General features: G+C 42.3%; 1 protein-coding gene across 1 annotated transcript; it reads right to left on the bottom strand.

Moving 5' to 3' along the window:
• Positions 1–1584: 1584 nt before the first annotated feature.
• LOC110446233 lies at positions 1585–3633 on the bottom strand. Its single transcript, XM_021491273.1, has 3 exons — positions 3240–3633; positions 2619–3136; positions 1585–2511 (listed from the first exon to the last, which is right to left on the bottom strand). Exons 1-3 carry the CDS (start codon positions 3631–3633, stop codon positions 1585–1587), a joined length of 1839 nt encoding a protein of 612 aa, XP_021346948.1.
• Between the last annotated feature and the right edge of the window lie 10350 nt (positions 3634–13983).

Here is a 13983-nt window from a genome sequence, read left to right as displayed (position 1 = left end):
GGGAACTCACCTAATGACTGTGGTAAGTATTTATAATAGAAATTGGTTTCACAAGAGAAACCTCAATTCTATTTCAAAATACGTTACCACAGTCATTATAATGCGAATTCGACTTACCGCAGTGGTGTCTCCGTGGAGCGATGAAGGGTTCCAACAATAGGACCCATACCCCCGGAGGAAAAATTCAAAATACCCTTTCCTTTTGTGACACAAAGCCTGATTACGACCAGCGTTCCGGATCACGCGGAGAAGACATAATGAGGCTTATGCAAAAGAAGAGGGAGGACAGACAACGGACTGGGCAGCCACAAGAGGGCCCAAAGAATACAATCCGTCAGACTGTCCCGACAAAGATCGGAGATAGAACTCCGTAAACGTAGAATGACCCCTCCAAACAGCAGCTGTCATGACCTCAGCGTAAGAAGAACCATTAAATAAGGCCCACGAAGTAGCTAAAGCGCGAACCTCATGAGCCCTAACCCCTGACACCCGCAAGGACTGATCCCCTGCCGACTCATACGCAGCTCGAACAGTCTGAACAATCCAGCGTGAGATGGTCGCTGCAGAGATATCAGNGCGCAAGGCACGAACTGGGCAGAGCAGGCGATCAGGACGATCCCCATCCAGAGTTGAAGCCAAAGAAGAAATAACCACAAGCCCTGGGGTGAAACCAGGGACCTGGTTCTTAGCTAAAAGGGAGGGATCAGTGGTTACTGAGACCGAAGAATGGCCAGCCGAAATACGAAGGCAAGAAGGAGATCTGCTGAAAGCATGAATCTCGCTTCTGCGGCGACCGGAACCAAAGGCTATCAAGAACACAGTCTTGAAAGTAAGAAACTTCCGATCCGTCGACTGGAGGGGCTCGAATGGCGCCCTCAACAAGGAATCTAGCACAAGTGTAGAAGCCCCTAATGAGAGCAGACAATGAAGCGTCCGAGCCCACAGACTTGCTACCATAGAAAGCCAGCACACTAGCAATGGCTGAACGATAGCCTGCAATAGTTCCCGGAGACAAACCTTTGTCCTGAAACAGAGACAAAAGAAAGTCGGCTACAACGGGAACAGAGGCAGAGACTGGATCAATCGCCCGTCCGACACACCAATCACCGAAGGCGGACCATCGAGATAGGTAGACGGCGGAAGACGAAGGTATAAGTGATCCTGCGATGCGAGCTGCAACTTCTCGAGAAAAGCCCGTCTGAGTGAGCCTTCCCGAGATAGCATCCAACCGTGAAGGTGGAGCCGTTCTGGTCCCGAGTAGAACTGCCGGGACCTCGGTTGAGACAGCAGATCCCACAGGGGTGGGATGCTGCGCGGGAAGTCCACCGAAAGCCGAAGCACCAGAGGAAACCAAGGTTGTCGAGGCCAGAGCGGTGCAACCAGCAACACAGTACAAGGGTGTAGAAGAATATTATCCAACACCCTGCCCACCAGATTGAAGGGAGGAAACACATACGCGTACATTCCCGACCAGTCCTGGGATAGAGCATCCAACGCCATGGCCATAGGATCTGGAACCGGAGACACAAACGTAGGGAGTCGAAAGTTCAGGGCCGTGGCGAACAGTACCACATGGGGTCTGTCCTAAACCAGGCAAAGAGACCGGAACACCGAACGCTTGAGGGTCCATTCGGTGAGAACCGGGCTCCGAGACCGAGACAGAGTGTCGGCCAGAACATTTAGACGACCTGGAAGGTGCCTCACCGTGAGATCAAGACTGATCTCCTGACACAGCAACAGGACCTGGGTGGATAAAGCACACAGAGGCGGGGAACGGGTGCCCCCCTGGCGCCGCAGATAAGCCACCACAGTGGAGTTGTCTGTCGCCAGACAAATGGCCTTGCTCTGCAGGGAGGGTCGAAGACCCCGAAGGGCCAACAGAACAGCACGCATTTCCAGAACATTGATGTGTTCTGAAAGCTGTTCCCCCGACCACACCCCGAACGACGTCTGACCGGAAAGGTATGCACCCCAACCGGTCATGGATGCGTCGGTGTAAAGGGTCAAGACATTGCTTTCGAGAGTCCACCAACGACCCGATTCCTTCACCGACTCCGGCAGAGGAATGTACACATCCCACTGTCGAGACACCGGAGACCAAACTGACAGAAGGAACAGCTGGAGCGGACGGATGTGAAGCCGACCCAAGGGAACCACATCCGCCAGTGAATTCAGGTAACCGAGGAACCGAAGGAACCATCGAACCTGAATTCGCTCCACACCGACCAGAACGGAAACCAACAGAGAGGCCTTCTCGAACTTGGACGCTGGTGGAAGGACAAACCCCAGATCGGTTCTGAACCGATAACCGAGGAAAACAAAATCTTGGGAGGGGAGAACCTCCGACTTCTCCCTGGAAGGGATGAACCCTAGGCGGCACAGAACGCCCAGCACCGACCTCGTGCTCCGGGACAGGATAACTGGTTCCACTTGGAGCAACAGGGAGTCGTCGAAGTAGATGTGTGCATCTACCCCGAGACTGTGGAGGTGCCCCACTACTCCCTGCAACAACTTGGTGAAAACCAAGGGGGCCGTAGTGAGGTCGAAGGGCATAGCGTGAAACTGGTAAACCTTCTGCTCGAAAGTGAACCTGAGGAACTTCCTGGCCGACCTCTGACCGGGATGTGAAAGTAAGCATCCTTCAGATCGATGGACGTAGCCCACATCCCTGGACGCACTGACGCAATGATGCGTCGTGGCGTTTCCATCTGAAAGTGCGGGGAATCGACGTACGTGTTGAACGTACTGAGGTCGATAATATGCCTCCAGGCACCGGACTTCTTCTTCATGAGGAAGACCCGGGAGTAAAACCCTGGAGACCACCGGTCCGGTGAAAGTTCCTCGATCGCGCCCTTCGCGATCATGGCCTGAACCTCCGACCTGAGAGCCTCCACATTTCCCGGATCGGAAGGAGACGGGAAAAAGATAGGCTCTCGCGCCAGAGGTGGATCCCGAAGAAGCGGGATGCAGAGACCCTTGGACACAACCCCTAGGGCCCAACTGTCTGGTGTGATTTCTTTCCACTGAGGAACGAAATGGGACAGCCGACCGCCTACTGGCAAGTCCGGAAGGGGCCAATTTAGCCCTTCCCAAACCACATCGGCGGAGCCTCCCGCGCCCAAGGGCGTGGGAGCGGCTACAGACAGTGGACAAGGAGTTAGCAAGGGCAAGGAAGATTCAGGAACCCTTCCTACCTCTGGAAAATTTGGCTTTGCCTCCACCCCTATGGGAACCCCTACCGCGGAAGGAAGATTTCCGACGTTCTGCCGGAGCGGAAGTCGGAGGGACAGGCTGCTGCTGAAAAGCAGTCATCTTTGCCCTCTTCCTCCTACGCCTGGAGGAGCCAGAAGCCTGCCTCTTCCTGCTAGCGCCTTTGCCTGCCGAGTTGTGGCGTGCATCCTTAGATGCAAACGGGTCCAACCTCATCTCAGATTGCACTGAGGGAAGGACCCCGCCAAACAAATCCGCGCCGGTCAAGGGAGCCTCCAAAAGGGTGGCCCGATAGGAATCGCCGACTGGCAGTCCAGAAAGGACCGACAACCGGCGGGCAACAACAAGGAGTGACATGGCAGCCGACAGTAAGGCCAGCGCATCAAGATGTGCCTTGCAAATTGCCTGGCTGAGGCGCTCCATCAGTCCAACCTTGCTGGGGAGCTGCTCCACCGACACGCAGCCACCAACGCAGAAGTAAACCAGTCTGCGTAGGACAGAACATGGAGAGCCAGGCTAAGGAGACGCTCCAACTTAGAGTGCTCCCTAGGCCCCATCACAACCTGGTCAACAAAGCGTCCCGGCCACTTATCCAGATCCCTCTCAAGGGAAACGGAATTAGGGGCCAAGACTGGTTTCCAGGATGCGGTACGTATCTGCAGCTAAATCTGCGATGTCAGCAACCACGACCTGTAAAGCCGAGAGGGGGAAAGGCTTGCGAGCCTTGTTCACCTATTGCTTTAATAAAGCGTTGACCTGAGCGAGGGACGAAGCCACGCATCGTCCCTCCGCAAGAGACCTAGCAGAGGCCGAGGAGGCAGACGCTAGGGGAGGCAACGTGCTCTGAAGGAGCGAAGTGCGCTCCGGGACGGCCGAATCCGAGGAAGGGCGTGGGCGTGAACAAGGGATGGGGCACAAGTTTTTACAATTTATCACAGCCTTCTCCCGTCATACATTTACAATTCAATGTCAACAATGATAATAGGCATAAACATAAAGGCACAAATATCTATAAATATATATTGAATTTATTACCGGAATGTGACCGGTACAGATGGTACGGGGCTAAACACCTTCCCTCAACCATGGGACAAACCTTTCTGTAAAAAGGATTATTCACGAGACGAATATCCCTTTTCAAATGTTTTCATAAAGGGAAACGTTTGTGATTTTTTTTTATTACATTGTACAACTCAATGTCTTTGACAAATCTTTTTTTTCTAGACCATGCATATAAATGTATCTATACTCTCTTTCCCACCTTCACTGTCTCCATACGCTAACACTTAGTAAGTCATATTAGCCATCACACACAATAAACTGTATGGCAATACCACTACGTGTACATGTAGAATATGTCTCCGATATGGAACGTGTTGAGATACTTGATAATTATATTTTTTCAATACTTAACATAGATTAAAGCATTCTTGTAAATGGACCCTTTTTATGTTGAGACAACTTTTCTGTCATCATTTCTTTTTTGTACGAAACAGAAGCCGTAATTATCGGCAGCAGGAGTCATTTTGACAACGTAAACAAATGTTTTCCCCCTGTTTTCAATACGTATTCCGATTCAATCTGAAGTCGAAAATTAATTCTTTATATAGAAAGGTTGTTACATGATCATTCATTCTAAGTCAACATCATATGAAAACATGAACTGTTGAAAAATTACGATTTAAAAACAAAAGTTATGTTATAAATTGCAGGCTGTTCTATAAGCTTAGTTTTTACAGGTATGTCGCCTATACCATCGAGTTAACTAGGAACAAAAGACAAGCACAAAAATTGAGAGTAATTGTCAATTTATTAAATGACTAGATTGATAACCAGTACAACACTGGATATATGTAGTATAACACATTAAATGTGTTCAATACTATTACATAATCATTAAAACATCTCAATTTTAAAAGATGCAACGACATCTGGAAAAACGTGCCATACCAAAAAGGCTTTCTTTGGAAAGTTATTGCCCTATAATTCTTACAGGATTGCAGCCGTTCGAAAAACGCACGTTAGCCATTCCCGGCAAAAATATAGTGAGGATATTTACCTTTTATACAACATAACTTTTTTTGGTGACGTCAATATTACACTTAATGTATAGTGACGTCGTTCGAAACGAAATCATTTATTCACGACGTCACGAACATGTTCTTCATATCATTACACCAATGGGAATTTGTGAAAATTATGATCTGATATCTTTCTATTTTGTTTGGTAAAGTTAAATAGTGGCAATGCAAAGAAAATGGAAATATTTACTCTGAACTCCTTTTTATTAGCTTCAATTTTATTTTATTTTGTTCACACATACTAGTTGCACAAATTTACTCATTGGTCGTTTAAAGTCGATCTAGCCAAAAAACACGAACGCAATGCGGACGATGACCAGCCGCGAACCGGACGCTGTTCGAACGCAGGACGGACACTTACCGCACGGAGGCCGGACTATTAACAAGTTGCCCAGAGGGCCTGTATCGCTCACCTGCATATCTAAGCAATCATGGTAACATATTCTCCAAATGAGATCCAAGGGAATATGCCGGACCCAAATGCCAATTCTTGTAGTATGTCTGTATTAGATTCTTTTTATGTCCAGCAATTTAATGCATGGTTATGGGGTGGGGATCTCAACTGTTTCCAAGCTGTGACTCAGAGTATCTAGGGTTGTGGCCAGACCTCAGGATCAATTCTAATATCATGACTGCATTTGTCTCTTTTTGCCAAACATTTGTATATATAGTTTTGGGATGGGGACCTCAACCGTTTCAAAGTTATGACCCAGGGGTTAAGTCTGCAAGGGGGGGGCAGACCCTAGGGTCAATTCTAATATCATGACTGCGTTCGTCTCATTATGCCCAACAATTGTATATATAGTTTTGGGGTGGGGATCTTAACCATTTCGAAGTTATGACCCAGGGGTTAAGTCTCCAAGGGTGGGGTAGTGCCCAATGCCATCCTGGAAGCATATGTGCATTCATCTCTTTATACTCAGCAATTGTATATATGGTTATAGGGTGGGGATCTCAACTGTTTCCAAGCTGTGACTAAGAAACTAGGTCCCTAGGGGTTCGGTCAGACCCCAAGGTCTATTCTAATATCATGACTGCATTCGTCTCTTTATGCCCATCATTTCTATATATAGTTTAAGGTTGGTGATCTCAACCGTTTTAAAGTTATGGCCCAGGGACTATGTCTCAAAGGGTGGGGCCAGACCCTAGTGTCAATTCTAATATCATTACTGCGTTCGTCTCTTTATGCCCAACAGTTGTATATATAGTTTTGGGGTGGGGATCTTAACCATTTCGAAGTTATGACCCAGGGGTTAAGTCTCCAAGGGGGGGGTAGTGCCCAATGCCATCCTGGAAGCATATGTGCATTCATCTCTTTATACTCAGCAATTGTATATATGGTTATAGGGTGGGGATCTCAACTGTTTCCAAGCTGTGACTAAGAAACTAGGTCCCTAGGGGTTCGGTCAGACCCCTCAGTCAGAGTCACCAAGATAACCTCAATCGATCATCATATACTAGGGGATCACCAAATGGCGAAATGCTATTTAGGATACCCTAAAATCTTGACAGTGAGGCCCACTGCATAGCCCCAAACGGAAGGAGAAAAGCAAGAGACGAAATTATAAAAGAGAAACATAGACATGAACATGAAATTAAGAGTTGGAGCTGTCTATAGAAAACCTCAGTAGTCAGATGCACACATCGACAGGATGGTTTGGTTTGGTTTAATTTTGTTTAACGTCCTTTTACAGCTAAGGCCATTTAAGGACGTGCCTCCATGTATGTAGTGTATGCGTTTTTGCGTGTGTGTATGCAGGAGACAGGGTATGTCGTTGTGCTTGCCTCCTTGTGATAACGCGGAGCTGATGCCGACTTTATAGTGATATCTCACTGAAATACCATACCTAAGGCACCCAGCACAGCATTTCGCCCGGTCACATTATACTGACAACGGGATAAGTTCTTTCCATCCCCCAAAATGCTGAACATTAAGCAGGGAATAACCTAATGGTAAACGGGATATCTGTTTAAAATAATGAGTTCTGCAACTTCTGTGTGTAGGAGTTGTTTTAAAATAATTGAACTGTTAATGTTTTCAATGTTTTCAAAATATTTGTTTCAACTATTTTAGTAATATTTGAAATATATCTGTCAATTACGGTAACAGTAAATTTTGGGTAAGTAAGTATTAATTAAATAACAATAATAACAACAGTCCTTCATAAGTTGTTTAATCAATCTTGGTGACTCTGGATGAGATGAAAACTATACTTCTGCCTGTTAGGGTAAACAATCAGCGGACATGGTAGTTGTATAGTTATATGCTTGTTTTCCTTGCATTGTATTGTAATGTGTATGATATAGGTATCAGATCTGTTGTTGACATCCTAGTATATTATGTTCGGATGTGCCCTTGTTCTCCTTTCATTGGCATTGAACGGAACGTTTAAAATATCAAAGTTGGGGGTAGTAGTCGAATGTTTATGCATATTTAAAATAAGTAAATTATTTTCTAGTAATGCTAATAAGGGAATATTTATGAAATCTATGCATCAATGATTGTAAAGTTTCAATATGATTTTTTTTTAATGAAAAGTTTGAATTTTCATTAAATTGTTCAACCTAGTTTTTGCTTTTCATTATATTGTTCAACCTAATTTTTGCATTTCATTAAATGTTCAACCCAGTTTTTACCTGGTTCAACTGTAAAGTCGCCATCATATCTGCGCTATCACAAGGCGGCAAGTACACCAACATACCCTATATCCGGCACACATACACACAAGCACGCATACACACACACACATGGAGGCACTTCCTTAAATAGCTGTTAATAGGACGTTAAACAATATCAAACCTAACCAAACTAAACGTCAAAGCTCGTTCAAAACTCGTGCAAATGTTACCATAACTCGACTCGACTCGCTTAAACTGGCACATTCTCGTTGCAAAGTAAGCGATGATTGAGAAAGTGCCCTACATAGATAGTACGATTGTTGCCTAAACTCCTGTTAAAAAAGGAGGTTGTCGTACTACTCTCCCATCAGATTGGAGGAAAACTCGAGGAGAGACGAATTAATGTCACATTTATCAAGAACTATTGCAAACTCGGGGACATTGCAGCAAATTATAACTCGTGGTAACTTGTAATCCAAAATCGTGACAGTATCACTGACCCTTAACATAGACAGAGGTTTCATCTACAAAGTTTTATGTGAGAGGTTACATTATTAGCAATATCAGTGATAAAAAGAAGAAAGAAGGGACTAAGAACAGATCCTTGGGGAACCACTGTAGATAAAGGTTTGGTACTAGATAACCCTTTGTTTCCAGTCAGATAAATAAGATTTAAACCAATCAAATAATTTACTTTTAATACCATACGTTTTCAGTTTATATAATAGGCCTAAATGCCATACACGATCAAATGCTTTACTTATGTCACAGAAAACAAAGCGGAAGGGTTCAAATTACTACTTATAGTATTAGATATCAGTTAGGTGGTTAGTAGTGGAGTCTTAGTTGAATTCCTGTCTAATTGCGCTTAACATAATATGAGTCTATAATGACTTGAATTATGATTTAAGGAATATAAAAAAATATTCTTTTCTAACATTTTGATTTAAATAGATGTAATGGAAATACGTCGATAACTATTGAGATCACTGATTTTTCTTTAACCTTTAGGTAGCTGTTTTAGTAAATCATGCATTTCTCCAGAAGCTTATGTTCTATTAAATAATAGTTCGATTGGGTATACTAATGAAGAGGAAATGTTTTTACAATCCTAGAGAAAATATAATCAGGACCAGCGTGTTTTTTTGGTTTTTTTTATTAAGAATGCCAAATTGGTCAGTTATATCTCTTCAGTTGCGATGTATATGAAAGTTCAAATGAACATAAGGGAAGTAAGTCGGGTAGGTTTGTGTCAGAAATATCAGAGACAATGGTGGTAAAGGATTTATTTAGTGCTTCAGTTTGATCTTGTGGATAAATTGAAATTTCATTGGATGATTTCAGAGGACATGAGTTAGTGCTAGTGTTTGTATAGATTTGGCGATATGCCATCATTTTCATGGATGCACTGATTTGTCAGTAAGACAATTTTGAAATTTTTAACGTAATTATCTATTGTCTGTCAAATAAGTGATATGGTGTCATTGCGACAAATTCTAAAATTTGTCAAATCTTGTTGCATTTGTTTTTATCTTTAGCTATTCTATGTAATGTATTCTTATGTCTTAATCTTGGCCGATTTTCATCAGTCATTCAAGGTTGTCATTGGACAGTCATTGTTATGAGTTAGGAGTTGCTGTAACAGTGGTATCTGTTTCATAAGTGATAGTAGTGTTATTAACTATGGAATCCCAATCATTACTCAGCAGTTCATTATTAATAGCATCCCAATTAGCTTCATTGAATTTATATAAAGGTTTCTTGAATGGCATATTTTTAAGTGTTTAAAAAAGATGTTAGCTAGAACGGGGCAGTGATCACTACAGAGAGGGGAAAGTACTTGAGTTAAAAATGTTAACATTATTAGTAATAAATACATAAATTAAGGTAGCAGTGGTGTTAGTTATGCGTGTTGGTGATTTGATTATGTACCAGAGTATTTAACCGAGAAAATAGCGGGTTTTATACAAAATTAGGTGTCCTTTGCCCAAGGATCCTCCTACTAAGACGTTCAGGAAAAGAAGTGTTTTAAAGGAAAAAAATGACGAACGGACGCTACGCCGCGGCCTAAGCTCACTTTTCTTTTTCGGATTTTAGCGGAACTCATCAGAAACAACAAACAATCGTATAGATTTCCTTTCATCAATCAACGTTTTAATAATTATCATAATAACATTAAAAATGATTTTTATAATAAACCCATTCAACGGTCTAGCGTTTACGAAAATAGCAGTGACAACAACGGCGCATGCACCGTCAAGTTAAAGGTCGTCACAATACATATCGAACTCGGTACATTTGTTTAAGTTTACAGGGGAGTCATTGTCACTTTCGATAACACGATGTTTCCGCCTGTCATTGCGCCAGAAAATATACTGTGAATTCCGCCATGAACCTGGAGCACTGATGAAGTGGACCGTTTACACGTGGTCGCCATTGAATGTGTGCGTGTCGGAGAAGTTTAAGTGGAATTTGAACATGCAGCTGTTGGATTTGTGTGAATCCAACACTCGTGTTCATGTCATATTGAATTTAATAAACTCGTTCATTCATTTCATTCTTTCACAGTGTCCCCGCCTCTGCCGTTAATGCAAACAGCATGTAACCAGGTCAGCCATTTTATTTACAATAATAGAAGTTTTAGTGCATAGGATTATGACCGGATTCCCACGGTGACAACCTCATTTGCCTGTTTATTGTACGTGTGCTACATCGGTTTTCCTGAGCGACAATATTGCAAGGAAATAGCCTGTATCATATAATATATACATATTAATATAGAATAGAACATTTGCTGTGTGCGAAAGCATGTCAATAGCCCTCTGACCTGTCGGACAGGTATACTTCTATGCTGTTACTGAATTATCAAGGTCACTGAGGCTATCTTGTAACCATATATTGTAAATAGTTCGGGAATAGTGTTGTGAACAGATCTGACATCGCATCAGATCAACGTGCTGTCGGTATAACATGATTTCATGGGCACTATCCTTAAAGAAAGATAACGGTTCTTAGTTTAATTGAAAAGTTCTATTTTCGTCCAACTTCACTTTGCTCGCCTTGATAATTAAGGGTCGTATTGCACCCGTTTGGCTATGGTAATTTCTCTGCTATTTGTGTATCGTGTTTAGAACCAAGAAATGGACCAAGTGTGTCTATAAAGTATCCATAAGGAGAAACCATAAGTTTCACATACTTTCTTCCTTTCTGACTAAAGTATGTATTCCATTTTATATGCGGTCGTCGCTTTTAAGATGCAAGTCCAAATCGTAAAAAAGTGATATGTTGATCTAGTACCATGGCTCCCCCAAGAACGTCTGACATATTTTGATTTTTTTTACTTGAGGTCAACTTTGAACAAAGATGCTATCTGACTAAAAGATATATCTGTTTCGAACTTTACCCTGAACATTAAAATGCGTAATGTGTCGTTATGTATACGATACGTATCCGGAAAACAGGCGATAGCAATATTAATCTTCTCGAATTGTTCTCTGCTCAACCTTATCCAGCATAAGACATTATCATTGCCCATAAGTTTATAATTAAACAAAAGAAACGAATTTTTCCCCCTTAATCACATTTGATCTCTGAAAAGACACCCCTGCAGGTCGGGGATCAAAGATGTTTACATTATGTGCAGATGTGGTCGTGTGTAGCTGAATAGCAATAGGTTTGCATTACATACAAGCCGAATAGGCGAGTATATCTCGTAGAAGTGGAAGTTCAGCGGTAAAGAAGTCATTTCCTTTGAATGAAAAGTAACATATCCACGATAGATATCGTATGATACACAGTAAAATCACACACGCACACACACAAACACAAACACAAACACAAGAGGAGATCTGTTTCAATTGGTCACATTTCATCATTTTGGCTACAGGGCCACATTATTGAAATTTTAAAAAAAAGGTAAAGAACAAACCAGTATCTTAGCAGGCGAAAAAAGAAAAGAACCTGTATCAAGAAAACCAATCCCGGAAAGTCTTAAAGTAGAGTTAAAATCACAAAGAAATCTCCTACGTGGCAGAAATATAAACCATACAGAACGTTGGTCCGAGTGAGGAAGGCAATGGGTTTTGTCCCGAGGCCGGGACATACGAAAGTCCTTACAAATGGTAGTTGTCATTCCCTGCTTAACGTTAACCCGTTGTCAGTAGAATGTGACCGGGCGGAATACTGTGTTTGGTGCCTTCGGCATGGTATTTCAGTGAGGTAGCACTATCAAGTCGGCATCACATCAACGCTATCACAAGGAGGCACGTCCTTAAATGACCTAAGCTGTTAATGGGACGTTAAACAATATATAATCAAGCCAAAGGTTCAGCATTTACGGTCAACGTAACTATTGGTTCACCCTTTGTCGGTACAATGTAATCTAGTGGAATACGGTGCTTGGTGTCTTTTGCATGGAAGCATTCTTAAGTCGGCATCAGATCTATCCCAGGGATTGAAATACAGCAACATACCAGATCTTGCACACATAAACACGTGCATGCATATAATACACAAATGAAAACACGTCCTAAAATGGCCTTAGCTGTATATAGGGCTTTCAACCTGCTCTCCCCCATTACAACGCTTCTTCTGTCCTGTCTTCTTTTCGTCCTTCCTTTTGTTTCGGGCGGTGCCTCCCTATACACCCGTCTTCGTATGGCCCTTGCTGTTGCAATGATGTCACAGGGTATCAACATGCAACCTTTCAAACAAGATAAGTCTTATAGATTCTGAGATTAGGACTTTTCCCCCACGATCTATTTTTTGTAAACAAATGATATTTACTTGAAATTTAATTTTACATGAACTAAATATGAAATTATGTATGTTATTTTGTATTGGAAGTCCTTCAATCATGCCATCCATGTATTTATTACATGAAAAATTATTAATCTTATTGTAAAATGTCATATAATAAAACCATTGAGGACTTCAGTTGTTTCGGTCTATGCCTGATTTATTTACGGACCTGGTCTGAACAATATTCACTGAGGCCACCGGCCGAGGTGAACATTGTTCAAACCAGACCCGTTAATCATCTGAAGTTCATAATTGCATAATATATCACCTGATGTGGGGCCCTTAACATAGCATTCAATTAACGTCTTACAAATTCAAACTTTTAGCCGCTTTTGAGCTTCTCTGTGACGTTTTACGACCATGATATTGAGGGGCCTTTAAGCCTGAAACAATAAACATTCTAATTTGCTGGTCATAGCTCTATACAATTCTTTAAATATCTATTGGATGGTAAGGTCGTGTGTCGCATACTGCAACCTTTATGTCAGAGATTACAATGGTGCCAAGCATGATTAATCTATTTTCAAGATATATGCTTATTCGGATGACCATAATAACGTATGTTCTGATAATTTCCATAATTTGTTAGTAAAGGAATTATAATATCCAGGGTCATTTGTTTGTGTTATGTTTTGACACAGGTCATTAACTTCATAAGATAATGTTGTTTGTGAACGCAACGTGATATATCACAGACACTACCCCTTTTTTAAACGCGCATATATAATGCGATTTTGTCTGTGTAGCATGCAAATTCATGCAAATGATACTTGTTGTGATGTATCACTGCATGCTATATTTTCATTATGAATGTTCTGTTTGCCTTCCTACGCTTAACATCCTCCAAGTGTGGCACCGGTAACACGCCGCTTTGTTAATTAAACATGTCTGTCTAAACACCTGCATAAAATAATGCCTGCCTATCTGATTGGTGTGTTCTCCTTTGTCCCACATTTTAAAAAAATCCATAGAGGCAGTACTGTTATGAAAGCAGTTATAGTCTGTTTCATATATATTTTACCTGGTTTTTACCTGTGTTCTCCCACATCACCTGCATCATATATAACGTACTGTCATACACATGTAGCTTTGATATAGTCTATTGTCATCATTTTTAGCCATTTTTATACGCCCGTCAAACTTGACGGGAGTATTATGGTATGGCGTTAACCTCTCTGACGGCATCTGTGATAAATGTTTACATTTTGTGGCCGACTCACAAGTGAAAGCGAAATTGTATTCCTACGCAGAAATTACGAAAACAGAAAGCGTC

This window comes from Mizuhopecten yessoensis, unplaced genomic scaffold, assembly GCF_002113885.1.
Source record: "Mizuhopecten yessoensis strain PY_sf001 unplaced genomic scaffold, ASM211388v2 scaffold2663, whole genome shotgun sequence".
Lineage (NCBI taxonomy): Eukaryota > Metazoa > Mollusca > Bivalvia > Pectinida > Pectinidae > Mizuhopecten > Mizuhopecten yessoensis.
Note: the sequence above shows the minus strand (reverse complement) of the source record. Positions and strands in the feature narration are given on the sequence as shown.